We start from the raw sequence: 22211 nt of genomic DNA on the forward strand, positions 1-22211 counted from the left end.
TCTTACATTGGCCTTTTTAAATAATACTAGGGGGCTCTGCTCCCTGCTCGCATCGTTTGTCCACCCCCGGGTTTGGTTTACCGGATATACAATTTAAAGAGATTGTTATTTTCATGGGAATTTTTATGCATTATTTTCACTTTTACTTTAAAACTTTCGTAAAAACAATACTTTATTTCTGGCCCTGGGTGTGGTTAAATCTTTCTTGCAGGACGTATAACGCTGCTCATGTTGTGAAGGGGGGCGGCTGAACGCACGCTAAGGAGATGCCGTTGGATCATCTGCTGTCTTTCAGCTGCTGCTGCTGGCGAGCTGCATGTTCTTTTGGTCGTGCTGCACGTCGTCACTGCTGCTTCGTGTTCTGATGGGGGGCTGAACGCACGATAAGGAGATGCAGTCGGATCATCTGCTGGCTTGTTGCTGCTGGTGAGCTTCGCTTTCTGCTTGTCGTGCTTTGCGTTGATCATTTCAAAGCCTGTACAGCAACTGTCCTTTTGCCACTTCGCGTCTCTGCCGCTCGCGTTGTGAAGGGGGGGGGGGTGGGGGGGTGGCTGAACGCACACTAAGGAGAAGCGGTCGGATCATCTGCTGGCTTCCTGCTGCTGCTGCTGGCAAGCTGCGTGTTCTTCTTGTCGCTTGTTGTTGTTTTAAGAGCTGGGAGCACATGATGTCTGTCTGCCAAAAGCATTCCAACAACTGCTTGGTTAGATGTCCATGAACTTGTTTTAAATGTTGTCTCACTGCCTTGTCTCGCATGACGTTAAAGTGTCTCCGCGGGATGTCAGATTGTCTTCCGAGAAGATCATGTCTCGTCTCCCTAGTCTCCCTCCCAGGATTTTTTTTATAATAGAGAGATATGTGCTTGTAGCAAAGAGGAGGAAGAGCAAGGGGAGGTGGAGGAATAACCTGGAATGAGTTCCTTGAATGTATATTGTTCTTTTTGTTTATTGATGCTATTTATACTAATGAACTTGTTTGTAAAAAATGAAAAATATCTGATCAAAAAATCTATAATGTATGAAATATTTAAGGCCATCAACCACTTTAGTGACAGGCATGAGCCCAGTGAATACAATTCTTTTTCAGTTTGGTTGCCTATCCAAATAGATTCAACACATTTCACAATAGGGCAGTGTGTGGAAGCAAATTAGTTGCAGGGTTTTATTGTACATAGTATCTCATTTTGTGGAAAAAAATCTTGGAGAGAGATTTCATATAATTTATTTGGCCACAACAAGTCTATTGTGGATGGATTTGGGTTCTATAAAGCTAGGAAAAACAGCTTTACAGTAAGTCTAGAGTAACACTCATGATCTTAGTTCAAGACTCAAGGGTCTGATTAAGGCAGAATTATTGGATTTATTTTAGGTTAAGCATCCATCTATCCATTGTCCTAACCCACTTATTAAGGACAGAGTCAAGGGGCAGGTGGAACCTATTCCAGCAATCACTAGCCACAAGGCATGAACAATACCTGGGCAGGGCACCAGTTCACCACAGGGTGAACACACAAGTAAGCATGCACACTAGGGCCAGTTTAGCAACACCAGTTCACCTAACCTGCACATCTTTGGACTGTGGCAGGAAACTGGAGCTTCCAATAGGAAACCCATGTGGACAGAGGTGGAACATTCCAACTTCATGGAAAGAGCACCAGGGACCCTGTTGTCCTAATTGCAAGACTGCAACACTACCACGGTGCCACCCCTTAGGCTAAATAAATAAAGAAAAAGTACTGTTGGTGATCAAGCTCAAACTAATGTACATGGATTCTCTCTGCTACCTTGACTTTCATCTTGACTATAAGATCCTACCAACTATACTAGTCTTATTTTGTTTAGCCTTTCTCAAATATTTCGCCATTACACCTCAATTTTGACATAACAATCCTACTTATTGTAATTCAGGATTGCCAATTTGAGGCCAGTTTAGAACTGCAAATTAACCAACTAGGCATGTGGAAGAAAAAACCCTAAGTACTTGAACAATATTATGACACAAAATACAAAATGTAAGGGAAACATTATAGAAAAAGCCTGGCCACTCAAGAACTTTAAAGAAATGTATTTAATTATCACCAACAAAAAAAAAAAACAAACGAAAAATAATAAGCTAATCAGAAAAAGGAAAGGGCATAATCGTGAAAGAAAACACAAAATTAAATACTGTCATGGCTTGTAATAATTTTGATCACTTTCACCAAATTTTCTTGTGCGTTCTTCTATTTATTTCTCATTTTGGTTATATTTAAATATTAATTTTTCTCTCTTTCTGTCACATTGTGTGTTGCCACTTTGAATGTTATTTCTGATCTTTGTATCTTTTCAAGTGGCCAAGGCAGTCGTGTTATAATGACGGTGTGGTGTGTTATAATCTGTGTATTTTAAATGTTTATTGTACAAATTTCTGCAGAGTGTCTGGCGAGCTAAATGTTTGTTGTAATGTTTTAAGAATTCAGAATTGGGTCTTTATTGTTTTTAACACCCTTTGATAGAGTGTAAAATCTATTTGTGTTTTCTGTCAGTGCCATTTTGTTTCTTTTTGGTTTTGTCATTTTATGATGCATCCTCCTATTTTTGAGGGTTTGTTCACAATGGTTGTGACCCTGATCTCGCTAGGTTACAGGTCTAAAGTTTAAAGTCCATGTTTTATATGAGTTTTGTGGATAAAAATCACATTCAAAATTTTACAAAGCCTTTTGTTTTTGATCTCTTGCTCTTTATTCTGAGTTCTGAGTTCTGATTTTGTTTTCCAGAAAGATAGGATTGACCCTCCCTTCTGAACTCAGCTTGATTTTTTGATGATGCGTTTCTCCTGGTCCTTTACTATAAAAAATATTCTTGGCTCCATACACTACACTACATACACATAGCACTTCTAAGATAGCTCTCTATAGGATAGGACTTCTTGTTTGTTTGTCTGTTTTTTAAAAAAAAAACTTTTATTTTGGCAATTAAAGGGTTGTATACCTCACCTTTGTACAGAGTATATCTATCTAAGGTAATAAATAATAATCCAATCCAATGTTCCTTTGATTGCATTAGACTTTTCTTTTATATTGAGACTCATTTTTGAAATAAAGTAGTTGTCAACTGGATTTGTCTCTGGACTCTTACTAATCTGGCATCGAGTTACTTATCTGAGGCACAACAGATTGGTGATGAGGATTGGGATTGTGGGGCAGTGTGAAAATGGCTAATGTTGTTACTGCAGCTTTGGAGTTTAAAGAGTCAGAGGAAGAGTTTTTCTAACTTTGAAGACAGGCTTGAGAATTTCTTTGTAGCAAATGCTGTTTGAAAAGAAAAGAAAAAGGTGGTGTTCCTGAGTGTAACTGGGACAAAGAACTTTGAGCTACTAAAAGATGTCATAGCTTCATGAACCACAAAAGAATGAGCTTAGAACAGCTAACCACCTTGCTAAAGGCACGTTTTGAACCAAAGTGGAATATGATGGCTGAATGTTATGTTTTTCACAGCGGAAAACAGCAAGGTATGGAGTCTGTGTCACATAAAATATTGGCTTTAAAGGGACTGGTAAAACATTGTCAGATTGGCACAACTTTAGGAGAAGTATTGAGAGGCCAACTAATCTTTGGGTTGACTAATGGGGAGCTGCAAGGCCAGTTGCTAAAAGATGCTTATGAAGAATGGTTAACCTGGGGCAAGACGGTGGATATTTGTAAAAATTATGAGTGAACCATTGCCAGCATGAAACAATTTCAGCCAGTAAAGCTATTTAGCACTGGCAGCTTGGTTGCCGGGCAAAGAATAAAGGAGAAGTGCTTCCATTGTTTGGGGATTGACCATAAGCCTAATACATGCCAGTTCAAGGATTTTAAGTGTAACAAGTGTGGAAAAGTGGGACATTTTGGCAGGGCTTGCTGAAGCATTCCAGTTGGTGAACTAGTGTTGTCATTTCCAAAACTTTGTGGATGGTGTAAGAATGAAGGTGGAGCAACTGCATTGCCTACTCCTGACAGGCCCTCTAGGGTAGGGGTCAGAGGTTGTGATGGACTTCTGTGAGATAAATAACATGAGCGCGATCGGTATGAACAGTGCACCTAGGGCTAATTATCGATTGAATGCTTTTCCCAGGATGGCAGGAAACATGAAGGTGGGGCCAAGGGTACACGTTTCTTCTGATTGATACAGGTGCTGCCATGTCTGTAATTCTGGAGAAACTGTACATTTCTGAGTTTACCAGGTTTCTGTTGTGTTCAACGGAGGTTGCGTTAAAATCTTATACCTCAGAAAATCTAATAGTTTTAGGTACGTTACTTGTAATTGTAGAACATGATGGGAAACTGGTTCCATTGCCACTACTCATTGTAAAAGGAAATGGGGGTGCTTCAATAGTCTGAAATTGGCTTCCTCGTTTAATGCTAAAAAGTTCTGGTATATTTCCGGTAACTGATCAAATTGAGGTATTGCAACAGTAATATGGTTGTATTTTTGATGGGGAAATGGGGTTTGTAAAAGGTATCCAGAACAATCTATATGTATCTGACAATGCTATTCCAAAATTTTGTAAGGCAAGGCCTGTGTCCTATGCAATTAGAGATGCAGTTTGACCTTATATTACAATAAGGGTATTGGCCCCAGTATTGTATGCAGAATGGGCAGCTCCAATTGTACGTATCCCCAACTCAGATGAGAGTATACATGGGGACTAGATGTAGATTCCTACCATATTCCCCGTGTTGCTAATTGTAAACAGTTTAGTAAAACTGATTTATCACAAGCATATCAGCAAGTTGAACTGGATAATGGGCTAGATTACCCTATAGAGCAGCCAGCGTCCCTGCCATTTTCCAGCACAAAAAGGACACAGATTTCCAAGATTTGAACAGAGTGATCTGCTATTTAAATGATATTTTGGTTACCGGGCACAACCAGGAGGAACACTTAAAGATTCTTTAAGCTGTGCTGAACAGGCTAAAGCAGTGTGGGTTTAAAATTAATTCAGAAAACTTCTCATTTTTTCAGAGTCAAGTGAAGTATTTAGGGCATATATTTGACAGGGAAGGAATAAGGACTTTTGAAAGAAAGAACTGAGGCAATTGAGAGAGCCCCCACACCCTGGAATGTATTAGAACTGAGGTCATTGCCAACTTTAATAAATTATTGTGGAAAATTTATTCCCAACCTATCCACACTTGTGATCCTATGACAGAGTTACTGCAGAAATGACAAAAAATGGATGTTTTCAAAACAGTTGCATTCGGCTTTTGCGAAAACCAAGCAGCAACTTTGTTCAGAAACATTCCTAGCTCATTTTAATCCAAGACTGCCCGTGTCCTTAGTCTGTGATGCTTCACCCTATGGTGTGTGAGGTGTTGTTGCACACAAGTACATAGATGGCACAGAGAGGCCCACTGCATATGCTTCTTGAATACTCATTAAGGCCGAGCAAAATTATTTGCAGATGGAAAAGGATGCACTTGCTATTATTTCTGGGCTCTTAAAATTTCATGAATATCTATATAGCAGAAAATTCAACTTAGTCACTGATCACAAGCCCCTAGTCAAAATTTTAGGTTTCCGAAAACAGCAATTCCCACTTTTGCTCCTACAAGACTACAGAGATGGGCATTCATCTTGGAATCTTATCAAAATGAGATTCGATTAAAAAAATCTGCTGAGCACGGGAATGCTAATACAAATAATCAAGATTGCCATTAAAGTAGACTGCTCCAAATTCAAGTTTAGAATACAAAGTGTCTTTCTTAGATACTCTTCCAGTTTCAGCAGCAGATATTGCTCAAGTGACAGCTAGAGATTCAGTGTTGAGGAAGGTGAAATTCTATACCTTGAGTTGGTGACCAAAGTATCTAAGAGAGGATGAATTTCTGAACCCTGATTTTCAGAGGAGAGCAGAGCTCACTGTAGAGAACAATTGTGTACATTGGGGGCTGAGAGTGGTAATTCCAGCATTGTTACATAGTACCCTACTGGACAAGTTACACAGGGAACACTTGGGAATAGTAAAAATGAAAGCAATAGCCCAGAGTCGTTTTTGGTGGACAGGATTGGATAGGCAGATAGAATAAAGGGTGGCTGTGTGCAGATTCTGCCATGAAAATAGGAATCTGCCAGAAAAAGCACCTGAACATTCTTGAAGTTGGGCTAAAAGACCCTGGCACAGGCTTTGTTTGGATTTTTGTGAAGAAAATGGGCAAATGTTTTTATTGTTAGCGGATGCCTATTCAAGGTGGGTCAAGATTGAAAAGGAAAATGCCTCTACTACCATGAGGTTGGCTGAGGTTTTGAGAAAGCTCTTTGCTGCCTATGGTCTCCTGGAAGAGATAGTATCAGACAATGGTCCATAATTCAAGTCAGCTGAATTTTCTGAGTTCCTTAGTCTAAATGTAGTAAGACACAAGAGTTCAGTACACAATTGTCCACAAAGAAATGGAGCTGCAAAACATAAAATTGGAAGAACAAACAGGGTGTCCGAGATCATTAGAGCAAAAGATAGCTCATTTCTTACTTGCTTATCATACCACACCTCATGCCACAAAAGGAAAGGACCCTGTAGAACTGTTTCTGAATAGATAAGTCAATAATGAAGCAACCATATTACATAGTTATGAGAGTGAAAAAAAAGGATGCTTAAAAGCAAGAAGGAACTAGAGAATGTATGTGCCGACAGTGTGTGTTAGTTAGAATGTACTAGGGTGGGTAAAAAAACTGGGCAATATCCTGTACCTCAAATGGGTAAAAAAGGAGGTGAACCAGTTATTAGTCACAGGGGAAGCGGAAACTGGTGCAATGGAATGGGAAACATCCATACCCATTACTGCCGATGTGAGCGAGACAGAACCTACTAGGGCTGAGTCAGATACAAATGAGGGGAATGGCGGTAATCCTAAGGCAAAACCTTACACTTCCAGCAGAACTTTCTGAACAGAATCTCAGGGTTCATTCGCATACGGATAAGGAAGCTTCCTGAAAGGCTGATGCCAAAACTGTCATTTTGATTAGGATTGATTTGTCATGCTCATAACCCATTGCCCCACTGAAAACCAAGGGGGCTGCCCTCTATTGCCCCAGGGGAGAAACTGTCCCAATAATATTCTCTCCCCTGGTCCATTGGGCATCCTGGCCGGGCCACCCGCCACAATGTACAGTATATCTTCTATAAGGACTGCTTGATTCCTGTAATTTAGTGTGGATGAAGCTTACTGTTTGACATAATATGCCTTTTTTGCAACATCAGGCACACAAGCTGTTATGAACTTGTTTTTGTTTGTAATTTTTTTTTTACTTGAAGGCGCATGTTTTACACTAAAGTTTCTTTTTCTATGGGTTTTTTGAATTATGCAGAATTACATTTTTGCTACAGTTGTTTTTAAAACATATTTAATATTTTCAAAATAATTTTATGTTGATTTTGACACCATATTTGTTTCTCTTGAGCATTGCCATTTTGGAGCTTTTGTAGTAGCATTACTTGGTAATGAACTGGAGATGCACAGCATGTGATTTCTGCTCTCAAAAAAGGTTAGCACTGATGTCCTGTCTCTGTCTGAGATTTCAGATATAACCTTGGAAAAAGTTGTGTGTATTTTCTTGTTTTCGTTCTCTGTGGCAGTAGATATTGTGGCCATGTATTTTTTGACTTTGGTATGGATTTTGCCTTGGGTTTGGTAAAAGATCGGTCAGATATTGTAGTTATTGAATTTTGCGCTCTACTTCCGCCTGCATTTCATTTCCTGGTCTGTTTCGTTAAATATACTGTCTTCTCTCTGAGACAGAACATACAGTATAGGAAATAAAACTTTGTGCTGAGTGCTATGAATTAGCGACGCAGAGCTGTGCTGTTCATAAGTACCTGCTGTATATATGCTGTGACCACTAGGTGGTACCATCAAGTGTCAAACCCCAGGCACAACTCTACAGACACAAATCCCCACACTGCACAATTTTTTTGTCCTTCTCTCTTCCACTCCTCCCCGGTGAGTGTTGTCCCTCTCCTCTCCTGAAGCCAGTTCCAGGCTTCTTGTTAAGTCCCAACCCAGAAATACTTCAGGTCCCAACTGCTTGTCACTGGAAATCACTTTTGGGCAAAACCTGACCCTTCACTTCCTGACATCTCCCCCTGCTGGCCTCCATGGAATTCAACAGGTCAAGGACGGGTATGGGACCAAAACTCCAATGCTGCCCAGGAAGAATCCATACTGGGGTTTGTCATAAGGGATGTTGCCACCCAATGTAAAGGGGAACAATCTGCATGTGAGAGGCAGTCTCATGTGTCTCAGTCTCAGTGAGGGTGGAGTGTTGGCTCTGAGGCTAAGGATCTGTGCTGGTATCCAGAAGGTTGCCGGTTCGAATCCCCATCACTGCCAAAAGAGATCCTACTCTGCTGGGACCTTGAGCAAGACCCTTAACCTGTAATTGCTCCAGAGGTGCTGTACAATGGCTGACCCTGCACTCTGACCCCAAGGGGTATGTGAAAACTAACAAATTCCTAATACATGTATTCCTAATATATAAGGCGAAATAAAGAACAAAGCAAATCATCCCATGTGGTCTCCCAACCGGGAAAAAGTCCATTACTTATTCCAGTCGGGATGCTCCAACCAATTTGTTCTTTGGCATCCCAGCTAGGTATGTGATTCCCATCCATTGCTGCTTGGATGCCAGTGCTGTTGCGTTTCCCTTCTGTGCAATTCATTACGTTGGCCTCCTGGTTATGTAAGGGATGGTAGTTCATCTCAGCTGGGACGCTGGTCCATCTATCACTCTGTTTGTGTATGATAGAATATTTTATTGGAAATTGTAAAGTTTAGATTGAATGAAAAAGATCTTAAAGTACTATGCCATACCATTTACTAACCCTGCTTAATCGCGAGCAGAGTCCTGGGGGTCCGGAGCCTATCCCATCAAGCATCAGGCTCAAGGCAGGATCAATCCCCTGGATAGGGTGCCAGTCCCTTTCAGGGAAGAGCTTAAAGTGGAAGGAAAAAAATTCAGATTGACAAAGCAGTAAATCATTTTTGAGGTTTTCCATTAATTTTAAAACCTCTCGCAGATGCATTTGCCTCATCCGATTTTTGAAGACTAATTTATGTAATGCTTAACTTTGTATAGCTTATTAGTCCACAGCAGACTATATGCACAGAGTGAAAAAAAACCCTCCCAAAGTCTGACAACTTTAAATAAGCAAAGGAGGTTTTATGAAGAACAAACCTTGCTTACAATTAGGAAACAATATTTATATTTGAGGTTTAAAAGCCAGGATGTAGGAAAATCTTGCTAATTTGAAAGGTGACCTTTAAGTGCACTAAACCAAATAATTTGTAGGCTACGACACAGGGCACATTCTTGTAACAATCTGTGTGAATGCAGATTTAGTGGTTCCCAAAAGACAAACAAAAAAAAAAAATGGAATGAACTCCATATTCTTGCCAGATAATAGATCGACGTAGAGTGTGAAGTACGGCGGCCTGCTTTCAATGCTTGTCATCTCAATAAAAACTGGCCGAAAGCAGAAACTTTGGTTTGGAGGGGTTGTGGTGGTGGGTACTCCTGTTGTCACAGCAGCAGCCGTGTGTTAAAATGTGCTATGAAAGGCAGTGTGGCGCAGCAGTTGAGGCCGTAGTCTTCAAACTCTGAGGTTGTGGGGTTCAAGTCCTGCTACTGACACTGTGTGACCCTGACAAATCACTTCACCTGTGTGTGCTCTAATGTGGAAAAACTAAACAATCCTAACCAATTGCGTCTCAGATGTCATTCGCCTTGGGAAAAGGTGTCAGGTAAATAATAAATGACAATGGATGTATTGAGTTTGTTCACCTTTTGCTACATTTCTGTTTGAATTTGATTTTTTTCCCAGTGGCATTGATATACAGTACTTCAGCAAGGACTGAGTAAGACACTTTTTTATTTTTCAGGGCCATATATTTGCCTTGGTCCGCCCTTTAAACTTTTTTTTTTTTTTTTTTTTTCAATGCTCTCGAGTAATGACTCTAGGTAGAAAAGCATCTAATGTTAGGAAATGGCAATTCAATACCACGTAATTTAAACCTGCAGTTTCTTCTCCGTGCTCTAAATGACATACAGATGGGCAGCTCTGTTGCTAGTAATTGGAAAGCACAATTACTCTTTCATATTGTAGCACACAGTTGCGTTAGAAACAAAAATAGTTTTGTCAGAAGTGTTTATTTCTGTTTGTAAGTGTTCTAATTGCACCCTACAATTAGAAAAAAATAGGTATTTTGTTAAATTGAAATGTGCAAGTTTTCTGTTTTCTTTTGGTCGTGGGATGGGGGAGGGACTGGTTGTGTGGGGGGTATGCAGCAATGGCAGGAGGAATTTCAACAAAAGGCTTTCACTTTCTCGGGTGATGAATTCCTTTCATAAAGTCATTCACCATGTGATTTTAGATTTAGTAACAATATGATCATCTGCTAGCTTGCATGATGCTCAGTGGATTACCAGCCATCGCTAAATAGATGAAAATTTCATAGTGTAGCTCACTTTCAAACTCTCTCTGCTCGTTTCACTCATAAAGAAGTAAACTAAATTTGAGAGGTACTTCACATGAGAGGTTTCTGTTCTGATATTGTAGAAGGTTGTCCAGTTAGCTGGAAACTGGAAGTGGGGTTGCACTGGACAGGGGATGATCTTGACAAGAGCCAGACAGAAGGTGACCAAAGAGGACTTCTATTCATCAGTAAGAGTACACAAAGTGCTGCAGAGCACTCGAAAAATTAATCATTCGCATTCACCTGAAAGAGAAAGGACAAACCCTGGTGGAATGGTGGGCATCGCAGAGGTCCCATTTAGAACAAGTGGCAAGCTGTTTCCCAGACTGAAGAACATGTGGGCCTGAAGCAGTTCCTATGTGTTATGATTTAGTGCAAAGCTAAAAATAAAGACGGTTAGTCCTGATATAGTAATTCATAACATAACTCTCTTATTGAATTAGTAAGTATTTAAAATAATAGAGTAGTCGTTGATTAATGTCTCTCTATTATAATAAAAAGACTTTTTGGAAGATTATTTTAAGTCCCATGAGTCGTGACTTTGGCCATGAGATGTTTTCAAGTCACGCCCTCCTCTGAACCATATTCAGCCACGCACACGGTACTGTCACCTCTCATTCGTGTGAATGCTTTTGACAGACACAGTTCTTGCTCTCTCAGCTCTTATAAATGTTAATGTTTTCCTCACTTTAAGTTCCCAATTAAAGAAGATGTATTATGTCCAAATCTGAAGAATTTCATCATGAAGGGTTATCAACAGTAAAAATGAGTACACGGGCAATCCTAGCACTGAGAAACGATGAAGTCAAACTAATTAACACCAAAAGTGTTGATTGGTTATACGGCAAATTGGTTAAATGCCTATCAATAGACTATGCTGAAACAGTTGTTGGTGATCGCGTGGAAGATGAAAACATCAACTTGCAATATCCCAAAGAATATCTACAACCATTAACAACGTCAGGTCTTCCTCCACATGAATTACTGTAGAAAGAGAGATATATCCAAGAAAGGTAATGTTGTACATCTTCAGGGGATAACATTAGACAATAAAGGAGATCTTGATATGCCATTCATATTAAAATGTTAGCAGTTTCCCATTAGAATAGCTTTTGCAAAGACAATTTACAAATCTCAGAACCAAACATTCGAAAAAGTCATTTTATTTAATAGAGAGAAAGAAACGAAATTCAATCATAGGCAGTTATACGTTGCATTGTCACGATGAAATTCCAAACACAGAATCACAATTCAATGCGATATTGATGAAAATTTAATTCAAAAAATTGTTTTTACTTAAGTTTTACAGTAGAAGTGTCAGTTTAAAAAGATTTTGCATGTTAATTTCAAAGCCAAAGAGAACAAAATCGTGTTACACAATGAATAACTTGTAACGCAACATGAAACATTTACTTTCAAATGATTACATTTTACTATTTTTTAATATGGTTATTTACTCGCTGTAATGTAAAATAGTTAGTAAATTGTACATCCCCATATGTGAGCAGCAGAACCGCAGAGAGGCTAGTGCGTAGTGCAGGCCGGGGGGGGTTGGCGAGCGAAGCGAGCAGGGGGCAAAGTCCTCTAGTATTAGAACAAAAATGTCCTATATTTCAGCCAAAAACAGAAGAAGATTTCAGCTAGGGTTGCTCCCCTGTTGTTGTGAACTAGGAGTGTCAAAGCAGATAATTCTCAATAAGTTCCAAAAGCACTTCTAAAAATGCCCTCTAGAGGGGGATATCACAATCAAACCCTGGCTAGTAATAAGGCTAAGCACTGAATCTTTATAAAATAAAATGTTTTATTTTCAGAAAATGCTGTTCAACAACAATGCAGCTCTGTATAGCACAATAAGCAAAGAAATTGCCCGAAAACACAAAGGGAGTTGTTCCCAGGCACAAGTTTAGGATTGTCTGTGACACTAATTGGCGCCAGGAGCTGCTAATCGACACAGCTGTGCCACGTCCAACATTTTAAAAGGAGAAGTGTGAGTGGAAGGAGGGAAGGCTCAAAAGAAAAGATGGAAACAGAGCAGGCTCGCAGGAGAGGAAGCAAGCAGCTGGGAGGAGAACCCCTGGGAAGGAGTGTGTGTGGCCAACACTCGGGGTGGCAGTCAGATGTGGTCACTCCAGCTGAGATGTTACAAGGAGCGGGAGTGCCCGGGAGTTTTGTGTGGCCCACCACAAAAGACCAGGAAGGCAGCAGAGGTCGAAGAGGCTTGGAAGGAGAGCCCTAGCATGAGTGCCATGGCCACTGGGGACCTAAGTCTTGGTCTGGTGAAGAAGTCTGTCTGTAGACACGGGATAACAGTGTTAAAAGAAGTCACCGGGCTTTTAGAAAGGACTTTTCCTGCCAGTGGATTTTAACCTCTTTTTAAAGAATATTTACTGTATTTATTGTGATATTAACCACGACCTTTTCATCTGTTTTTATGGATTAGTTATTTATGAATTTTGAAGCACTGCACTTTCTTTTTGGACACTGATTTGTTTGAGATTTGTTTTTAATAAAAACACTGAACACTTTTGCATCCTTCCCCTTGCTTCACGTGGTGTCCTCATTTGTACAGCTCATCCCAGTCATGACTATCAACTATGTCAGTTTCAAGAGGGTCCCAAATGAGAACAGGGAGCATGGAGTCGGACCCACACCGTCAAACTAGTGCATGACAAAAAGAGGTAATTAAGCAAACGGGAAAGATTATTTAAGCCTCTTAAACAAAATAGAAATCCTATGGACTATCTTAACATTATATAAATTGATCATACTAAAAGGTTGAAATACCTTTTGAGTAGTGAGAAAAGCACTACAGAAATGTAAAGAATTATTATTTTTTAATAGAACAAAGCTTCCATTAAGTTATAATTACTTTAGAAAGAATCAAGAAGATCTAAAATAGTAGAAACACCAAAACAAACGATATAAATATAAGGTAAAACTCCCCTCAAAAAAAAACAAAACAAAAAGGAATACTCACACAATATGCCATTAAATAACCTTAAATCTTACCTTGATAATCTATATACAGTACACATGATTACTCACAAACTACTGGGACTGGACCATTGATTTTGGTCTAAACTGAAAGCTTATAACCTGATATGCATTGGTGATTTAATGCCAACCTCGGCAAAGTGTGCTGGGTTTTTTACGTTTCTTACACAAAAGGTGACCTGGCAGAAATAAAAAGAAGAGCAGCAACATCTGCTGACTGTGAAGTAAACTGCTGAAGCCACTTACATAATAGGAAGAAGAAGAAGAAGAAGAAGAAGATGCTTAGCATCAAAGGACATATGGCATGGCAACCTGCTGATACTCACAAAATACTGGTGTTAGAACCTTGATCTTAGTCTTAATCAAAAGACTATATGACCTGATACGTCCTGGAAAGTCAAAATATGTGAGGTTGTAGTAACCTCAGAAAAGTAAAGTGATTTGACAGAGCAAGAATGGCAGAAAGAAAAGTGCCATCTTCTGAGTGTCTTACTGCTAGGCAGGAAAGTTCTTTGTAATGAAACTTCCATCCTCACAAGCCCATCTATTGATAATCCCTGAGGACATGCTAAATACATCTTCCAAATTCATAATTAAGTGTAAGTATTGTGTCTATTGATCATGGACTGTTATGATAGAAAGAAGGAAGAAGAAGAACAGCAACATCTTCTGAGTGTCAGGCATATCACGGAAGACACTTAATACAACATACATCATGCATGAATGAGTACAAAAGAGAAACGTATGCAGATAAGTGAGCACTACTCAAAAGTTACATCACTGAGATTACTGTGAAGCTGTATTGTTTCATGGGAAAAAAAACACTGTCTTGCCAAAATGGAAAAGTTTGGCTTACTGTTATGTGTGTGGTTTCCTAGTACAAAATAAAACCTTGGTGAGAAGACATAAACCGTTTATATAGGGCAGTCTCAGATGACTGACCTGTATACACAGGTGGTTCTGCTTCTACTGAGCACTACTTAAAGAGACTAAAATAGAAAATAATTAACCTATTAAAATGTGGCAGTTATGAAATAATTATTTGAAAGAAAGAAAATTACATAAATAATAAAGAAGCAATAAACTCAAAATCAAGCAAAGAAAAATAGGAGACAAAAAATAATTCAAAGCAAAAAGAAAAAAAAAACAGAAACTAAATCAAGCCAAAGAGGACACCTCAATGTTGCCCTAACACGATGGAGGCCACTAGGTGTCACTGTGATCTAGCAGCTCAAGAATTCTACAGAGTTCTACTGACCCTGGAAGTAATTGTAGAGCTTGACCCAGAAGTAACCCTGAGTGCAGAGTTTATTGGCCGTGACCTGCTGGAGTCCCTGTGAGTTTAGAGTAGCTGGATGAGGCAAGGCAGATGGAGGCTAGAGATACAGAGACAGATACAGAAGGTGAGAGCAAGAGCTGAACATAAAGCTGAAAGCAGGCAGATACAGCAGTTAATAAGATCCAGAGGGGCAGGGGGGTTTGTTTACTTTTGGGTTCATTTTCATATTTGTGTTCTAAGTTTGTTCATTCAATCTATTCTTATAAAGTTGTTTTCTACACCATAGCTTGTCATGCTATACACGCTTTACATTACAATGTGGTTAAAATGGAATACAAAATAACAATCATCATCTTGTATGTTTTTTTGATTTCAGTTAGGCACAATTTCTGATATTTTGTACTATTCTTGATTGGAGAGTCGTGCTGTGCTGTGCTGTTATAGAATAATTTCTGATATTTGAGCAGGTGGAGGAGACCAAGAAGACACTTAAGTTAAATGCTTAAAGTTCTCCAGTATCACACGAGCAGACCGCAAACTGGTTAGGAACCACAATACATTTTAGTACAAAGAAGTATAAATATTTGGATTTGGCAGTCTAACTTGGTGGCACAAAGATGCACTCCTAAGGACGTTGATTGGATTTTTGAAGCAGTAGCTATTGCCTGCATACGTCCAGCCGTACCGTGATCCTGAATTGGAGTAAATGGATTTGAAAATGTTATATTATGGTATGTTAGTTAGCATTAGTGCTTGACTGATCCAATGTTCTGGGCTGAAATCCTAGTCTTGGTCATTTTCTTTGTGGAGTTTACTCATTCTCCTGGTGTTTGTTTGAGTTTTCCCCTCACATCCCCAAAGATGTGTGTGTGTGTGTTGGGTTGATTGCTAGTTGTAAATTGCCACTCTACAAGTGGACACTGTGATAGACTTGTACCCTGTCCCTTTTGCCCAATGCTGCATTGACTGGCTGTGGCTCCAGTGGATTAAGTGGCTTTGAGAATATTAAGGGTGATTTATTGGAATTAAAAAATGATGAATCATATAGTTTGTTCACACCTTATGTTCTTAATCTATGATCTTTTTTCAATTTCTCTTTTATCATAGTCGCATGCTGTTTTCAGAACTTTTGAGTATTATTTTAAATTAAAGCTGCAACAAGTATCTTTGATACTTTTGAAGAGTGACTTACAGTAAATGAACTTCAGCCTATAAGCAAAAAAGTACAGATTTTGGGACGACAATGTCCCGTAGTTGAATCTAAACAGCTTCAGAGAATGGATGAATGCAAAATAATAAAATATGGATATTGGGCTTATAAAGCACTGGGGTTATTAGTTGATCTTTAGTGGATTTTGAGTGTACATGCACAAGAGCCCTTTAGAGTGTCTCTCTCTGTCTCACATTCTTCCAACACGGTGATAAAAAAATTATAAGAATTGCATGGACCCTAATCATAAGATCTTAATTTCACCTTACATTCCTAAGGACTGGAATCCTTTTGTAATTTACTTTAACATTGTAAGACTGTGTTAGGTTGCATGTAAAATCCAGCAGAAGGAATTACATCTCTCTATTATTAAAAAAAAAAAATCTTGGAAGGAGACGAGACGTGATTTTCTCAGAGAGACACTTATACGTTCCGTAAGAATGTTGGCACGGTATACATGCAGAGCATGTTAGAGATAATGGAAGTACAAAAATTCAAAAGTCTCAAAAAAAGGATAGAGAAGATCGCATTAGCGCAAACAAACTGAAATTATTACTCGGTGAAATAACAGAACAGCGAAAAGAGATATATATATTGTTCAGATTTAAACTTTAAGTCAGAGACTTGTAGATCGTCCAATTCGTGTTGCCAGCAAGAATTAAAACAGTGGTTCTCAAACTGTGGGGTGGGCCCCCCTAGGGGAGAGCGAAGTAACAAAAAGGGGGGTGCAATGATGTGAAAAAAAGAAAACAAGAATCGAAAATATAAAAAATACATCTATTGAAACCAAAACAAATTAACTTAAACTACATTCTGATACTAGAAAAATAAATATAGAGTTAGATAAATGTCGATAAAAGTTAAGTAGGTATAATAAAATATGCACCTACTGTATGATATATCATTAATTAAAAAAGAACAAATTGGTATTAGTGGGTTCCTTTCAAAAAAACGTTAGGGGGGCGCAATTAAAACTGTTATGAAAACTCGAGTCGCAAATACTTAAAGGTTGAGAAACGCTGAATTAAAAGATTCCAAACACATTGACGTGGTATGAAGTCCCGTGAGACGAAGACTTTTAACATGAGATTCTTTCAAGTCACGCCCTACTTAAAACTATTTTCAAACAAGACCACGGTCATCTAAACACAGTTGCGTGAATACTTTTGCCGGACACACTTCCTGCATTCTCAGCTCTTATAGATTTTATCAGGACAATAATTTTATACGTTCTACATGACATGTCAATGACTAAGCGAAGAAGAAAGAGCATGGACAAACATTTGAAAAAGTTGTTTTATTTATTAGAGAGAAAGAAACGATATCCACTCACAGGCAGTTATACGTTGTGTTGTCACGATGTAAGTCCAAACACGGAATCAAAATTCAATGCGATCTTGAAGAAAAGTTAATTCCAAATATTGTTTTTATTAAAGTTTTAAAGTAAAATTGAAAATAATGCATAGAGTATGTAACAATTCCAATGAAAATCGCAATCTCTTTAAATTGTATATCTGGTTAACCAAACTCAGAGGTGGGCGAGCAAAGCGAGCAGGTGGCAGAGCCCCCTAGTGATAATAAAAAAAAGTCTTGCATAGAGAAAATAACCAGCTGTTTTAGTGGCATAAGGTATTATCATGCCAAGGCCAAGAGTAAGTTATTACTGGGACACTAGGAGAAATAGTCAGAAACTTTCAGTCAGTAGAGGTTGCTGGAGTGGGCTGGTTGGAACAACAGGCTTCCTGGGGGTTATTTTACTGTTTAAACGCTTGTTGTAGTTTGGTGATGCAGGAGTACCTGGGGCCACCATAGGGAGCTCTAGGCAACTGGCCATAGGGCTTCTACACAGCATGCATGACCCCAGAAGTAGTTCCTGGGTTTAACTTGGTTATGGTGGAGCTGTAAAGTTGTCTTTTTCAAACCAGTCTAATGAGTTTGAATTTGGGAAAGGAGTCAGAGGCATGGGCTAAACCAGTAAGAGGATAACAAGCCAGAGTAAATGAGCAGAAGGGCTGGGAATTGAACTTGGGTACCTCCTCGAATGTCAGTGGTGTACATTCCATGTGAGCAGGCTCAGTAGGGCAATAACTTATTATAATATATAAAATATATTATATATAATATAAAATAACTTATTTTTCTTGCTTATTTTATGCCTTCTTATCCCTCCAGTGAGTAAACATTCCTTTTTTAGCATTTCTGTGGCCTCTTTGGTGTTGTTTGAGTATGGAGCTTAAGAGTGCTCATCACCTATTATTCACAACATATATTCATGTGTGTGTTTTTAATTTTACCATTTACTTATATAAATATTTTTTTCTGTTTCAAATTGTTTTGAAAAAATGTTATAATTATCTATTAAACCATATCTGTAATGCTCTAATGTACTGTATTACTGTACCCTATATTGTCCCTGCTTTCAACAAGGTGGGTGATACACAATTCTACATTTCAAAGATTTTAAATAGCTAAAGTATTTCACTGAGCCTTGGTAGTTTCTACATTTCTGTAAACATTTTCCATTTTTATATGTGTGAGAATATTCTATCAATATATTTGCATATGCTTTTATATTGTCTTTCATTTACCAGTAATAAAAACCATGTTAATTCTTTTTGACATTATTATTACATCACAATACATTAATTCTTACAGATTTTCTACTTTATTGTTATTAGATTTTCAGGGTACAGCTCAACTGCTATTGCTAATGTACAACTGGAAAGGTAGATGCGATATATTTTTGTATGAATTACTGCAATTTGAAGTGAATAACACATTTATCAGATTTGTTAACATTATGGTGTTTTTGAGAATTTGCAGATTATGGCTTTCACTCCATCTCATTAATCAGAACCATTTCCTATCTGTAACTGGAGTCAGATTAATTCATAAACTGAAACAATTTAATAAAATTTGTGAATGGAGGCCACCTTTTCCATGCCTGTCACTTGAATGCCAATGAACTGATGCCACACTTCTCGCCTTATAGGTTGAGATGTGACATATTGGCTCTATGTGGCTTTTTCAATCTGTACCTGACTGGGCCTCTGGGATCACCTGGTCACCAGGCTCCCCAGAAAATGTACGAGTTTCAAATATATTTAGTAAATGCCATAATTGAAATGGTGCTTTTTGGATTGTTTGCCAAACGTGAGTAATTGACTTGTTGAATTGACTTATCGAATAATTGCAGTTATGTTACGTGATCAGCGACTGTATATTCTGTACACTTGGGTAAAGAGGGGTGTTGGTCTGTGTGATATTTGCCCGAACACCACCAGTAGGAAACCACTTCTTTATCAAAATCACACGTTTATTATACATAATAAACACAGTCCTTAAACACCACACAATGCACAAAGCAATAATCTTCCCAAATACTCTCTATCTCAGTCCTTGCCGCCTCTACTGTCCTCCTGGGAGCTTCGTCCTGGTCCTGGTCCTGGTCCTGGTCCTGGTCCTGGTCCTGGTCCTGCTCCCACTCCCGACTCTGGCTCCCAGACTGTAGGAAGGCGGCGCCTTTTATCCCTGCCCAGATGTGCTCCAGGTGTCTGATGATGTCCATCCGGCAGCACTTTCTGGTGTGGCGGAAGTGCTGCCCTTTGAACCGGAAGCACTCCGGGCGTCCCTGGCAGGTTCCTCCACCATCTTGCCAAGTGTGGCGGAAATAACTGTTTCCAAGTCATACAAGGCTTAAGGCGCTCCCTGGCGGTGGCCACAGGTCCCAACAGGCCAGAAGCTTTTTGTTCTTCTCCCGTGGTCCTCTCCTGCTCCAGGGCGGTTGCCCCTCGTGGCCCGGAAGCTATTCCTGCCACCTTCCGGTCCTTTTAGGCATCCCGGCCAGGTAATGACCCCGGCAATCTGCCACAGCTGTCATCTAATCACCATTTTCTGCAGATCTACTTTGGATGGACAAGGCTTACTGGGCAGACATGGAAGACTTAAACAGATAGTCAAAGGGTATACTAGGTTGAAGAAAGTCTTTATGTACTGTTATAAGGAGATTCTCCAGGAGATCTGACTGGGTGGTGCCAGCTAGTCAAGTGGGTAGGAGTTGCATGAGTGACTGAAGTGAAATCTCAAGCATCAGGAGGTGTTTAGGGAGTCCAAGGACAATGATTTTCATATGGATTCAGAGAGGAGTTGACAAAGCATTCAATGACACAGAAAAGGTAGGGGAAGGAATAAAGAGGGGCAAAAACTGATCTCAACTAGGAGGATCATAAATAAATAGAAGATGCACTTTTGAGGATCTTGTAAACTCAGTGAAATTGCCTCATCAACAGTGGGCATTAGTAAGAGCTGGGTCTATTTCTGTCTCTGCAGTCACTGCAATGACCGAAAAGCTCCTTAGTAATACGACTACCGGAATATAGTAAGGGTGTTTGAGTGACATGGCTGTTCAATGTCAAAGGCAAAAAACGTGTCTTGAAATTTGCTAATTACATTGGTGGTCCCTATTTTTAAATAGGCAGACCAGAAGGACTGTTCAGCTGTCCTGGGAAAACCTATATACTCTTCCACTGGAAGGGAGTGTTCCTGTGATAGTCCAATTCTTTGTTCCTTCACAGATCATGTGAACAACTTTTTTAAGATGCAGAGAGTATAGTCCATATGGTTCACATTCCTCAAAAGGCCCACATAACTGGTCAGTTTTACTCTGATTTGCTTCAGGTTTTCCATTAGTCAATCAGACAAAAGTAATGGGGAAAGTTATTGAGCACATGCCCTTCTTCTTCATGGCCATGCCCCTGCTCATACTGCACAGGTTGCAATATGAAACCGGATATTCAAACACATGACACATCTTCTCTGTTCTTTGGTGCTGGTCCCCTGTGACTACTTCCTGTTGCCAATTATGAAGGGCTGCCTTTGTGAGATGCGTTGTGCCAATGGTGAAGATACGTATTCATAGAAGCGTGATTATAGAAGCAAGATACAATGTTATACTTGAGTGGCAAAGAAAAGTTTCATGAACATTATAAAACAAAAGTGTTAGCGTTATCAGGGATTAGTCTCTGAAAATGTCAATATCTTCGATCACCACTTGTATATTTGTCAGTGGGCTTGGGAACATCTAGAAATTCCCAAGAGACTGTTTCTGAGTTTGGGGTGACCTCATCGGTCTAGTTTAGAATATTGTCAAAGGGTGAAGTGGATTGATAGAGGTGATCTTTGCCCTATACTAATCCACCCATCCATTATCCAACCCACTATATCCTAACTACAGGGTCACAGGGGTCTGCTGGAGCCAATCCCAGCCAACACAGGGTGCTAGGCAGGAAACAAACCCTGGGCAGGGCTCCAGCCCACCTCAGCCCTGTACTAATCAACATGCAATTTGTCCACATGATCAGTTGCATGATTAGCAAGTAGAACAACCTTACTTTGAAACGTGTCATCCTTACATGAAGAATACTAGAACAAAGTCGTCAAGTAAGCTCCCTCAAAGTATGTAGAACTACCAACTGTCTAATTCCAGCCGTGATGTGAAAAAGTGGGATTGTACTTTCCAAAGAGCTTTACAAATACAAGGTGCATCTGTCTACATCTATTTTTATATATTTGGAGCACTGGCAGATTACTGTAAGTGATTTGCTCAGAGCTACACAGTGAGGTGGCGGGTGAAGACTGAACTGACAGTCTTCTGGTGTAGAGTCCAGTTCCTTTGCTATTATGCCATGCTGCCTGTCTGTAGTGATTATAGTGTGCATAGCTACTGTGGATTGTGTAATTATCTTTTTGTATCATGCATTGCAATTTTACTTATTATCATATTTGAAGTGGCAATATATTTTCACATTTCCATTTTTACTGATTCTTTTTCTTTCTTTTTACCTCCACCTAAGATTAGTCTTAAGGACCTGTGGTATCTAGTCATTCCCTTTTCTTCTTCACCCACTGTACTGTGACTGTGCTCCTTGTCTTTTAACCAGTTTCCACACTTAATACTCCCAGTTGATCCCTCCCTATGTGCTCTGTCTGGTTTAATGGCCTTCCTGCTGCTGCACCATTTTCTTGGAATAATATTTTTAGACATATATCTCTTTGGCTTCCAAAAAATCCAAACCAACATGTTCAAATTAAATTCATTGTATCAAACCTGCCAGTAGAATTTCACCAAGGAACTAGCCTCTGATCCTTTGTGACATCCATGTACCCACAATGTTCCTAGTACACTTATGCACATATTTTAGGACTATTGTCCTGTCTCTTCTTTTCAAACTGTTTCTCTA

The 22211-nt window shown here is 39.3% G+C and overlaps 1 protein-coding gene across 4 annotated transcripts in view; it reads left to right on the forward strand.

The window, feature by feature from the left end:
- The window catches only part of msrb3 (methionine sulfoxide reductase B3), a 205226-nt gene that overhangs the window by 72760 nt on the left and 110255 nt on the right, over positions 1-22211 (forward strand). The window contains exon 1 of one of the 4 annotated variants that reach the window (XM_028807003.2): positions 14838-14886. The exons of 2 other annotated variants lie outside the window; for them this stretch is intronic. In XM_028807003.2, the coding sequence (XP_028662836.1) occupies positions 14853-14886 (34 nt within the window). In that variant the 5' untranslated portion in view covers positions 14838-14852. Of the gene's footprint in view, positions 1-14837; positions 14887-18661; positions 18699-22211 lie in introns of those variants that run through there. One more of the 4 variants, XM_051923575.1, reaches the window with a different exon arrangement.

This window comes from Erpetoichthys calabaricus, chromosome 1, assembly GCF_900747795.2.
Source record: "Erpetoichthys calabaricus chromosome 1, fErpCal1.3, whole genome shotgun sequence".
Classification (NCBI taxonomy): domain Eukaryota; kingdom Metazoa; phylum Chordata; class Cladistia; order Polypteriformes; family Polypteridae; genus Erpetoichthys; species Erpetoichthys calabaricus.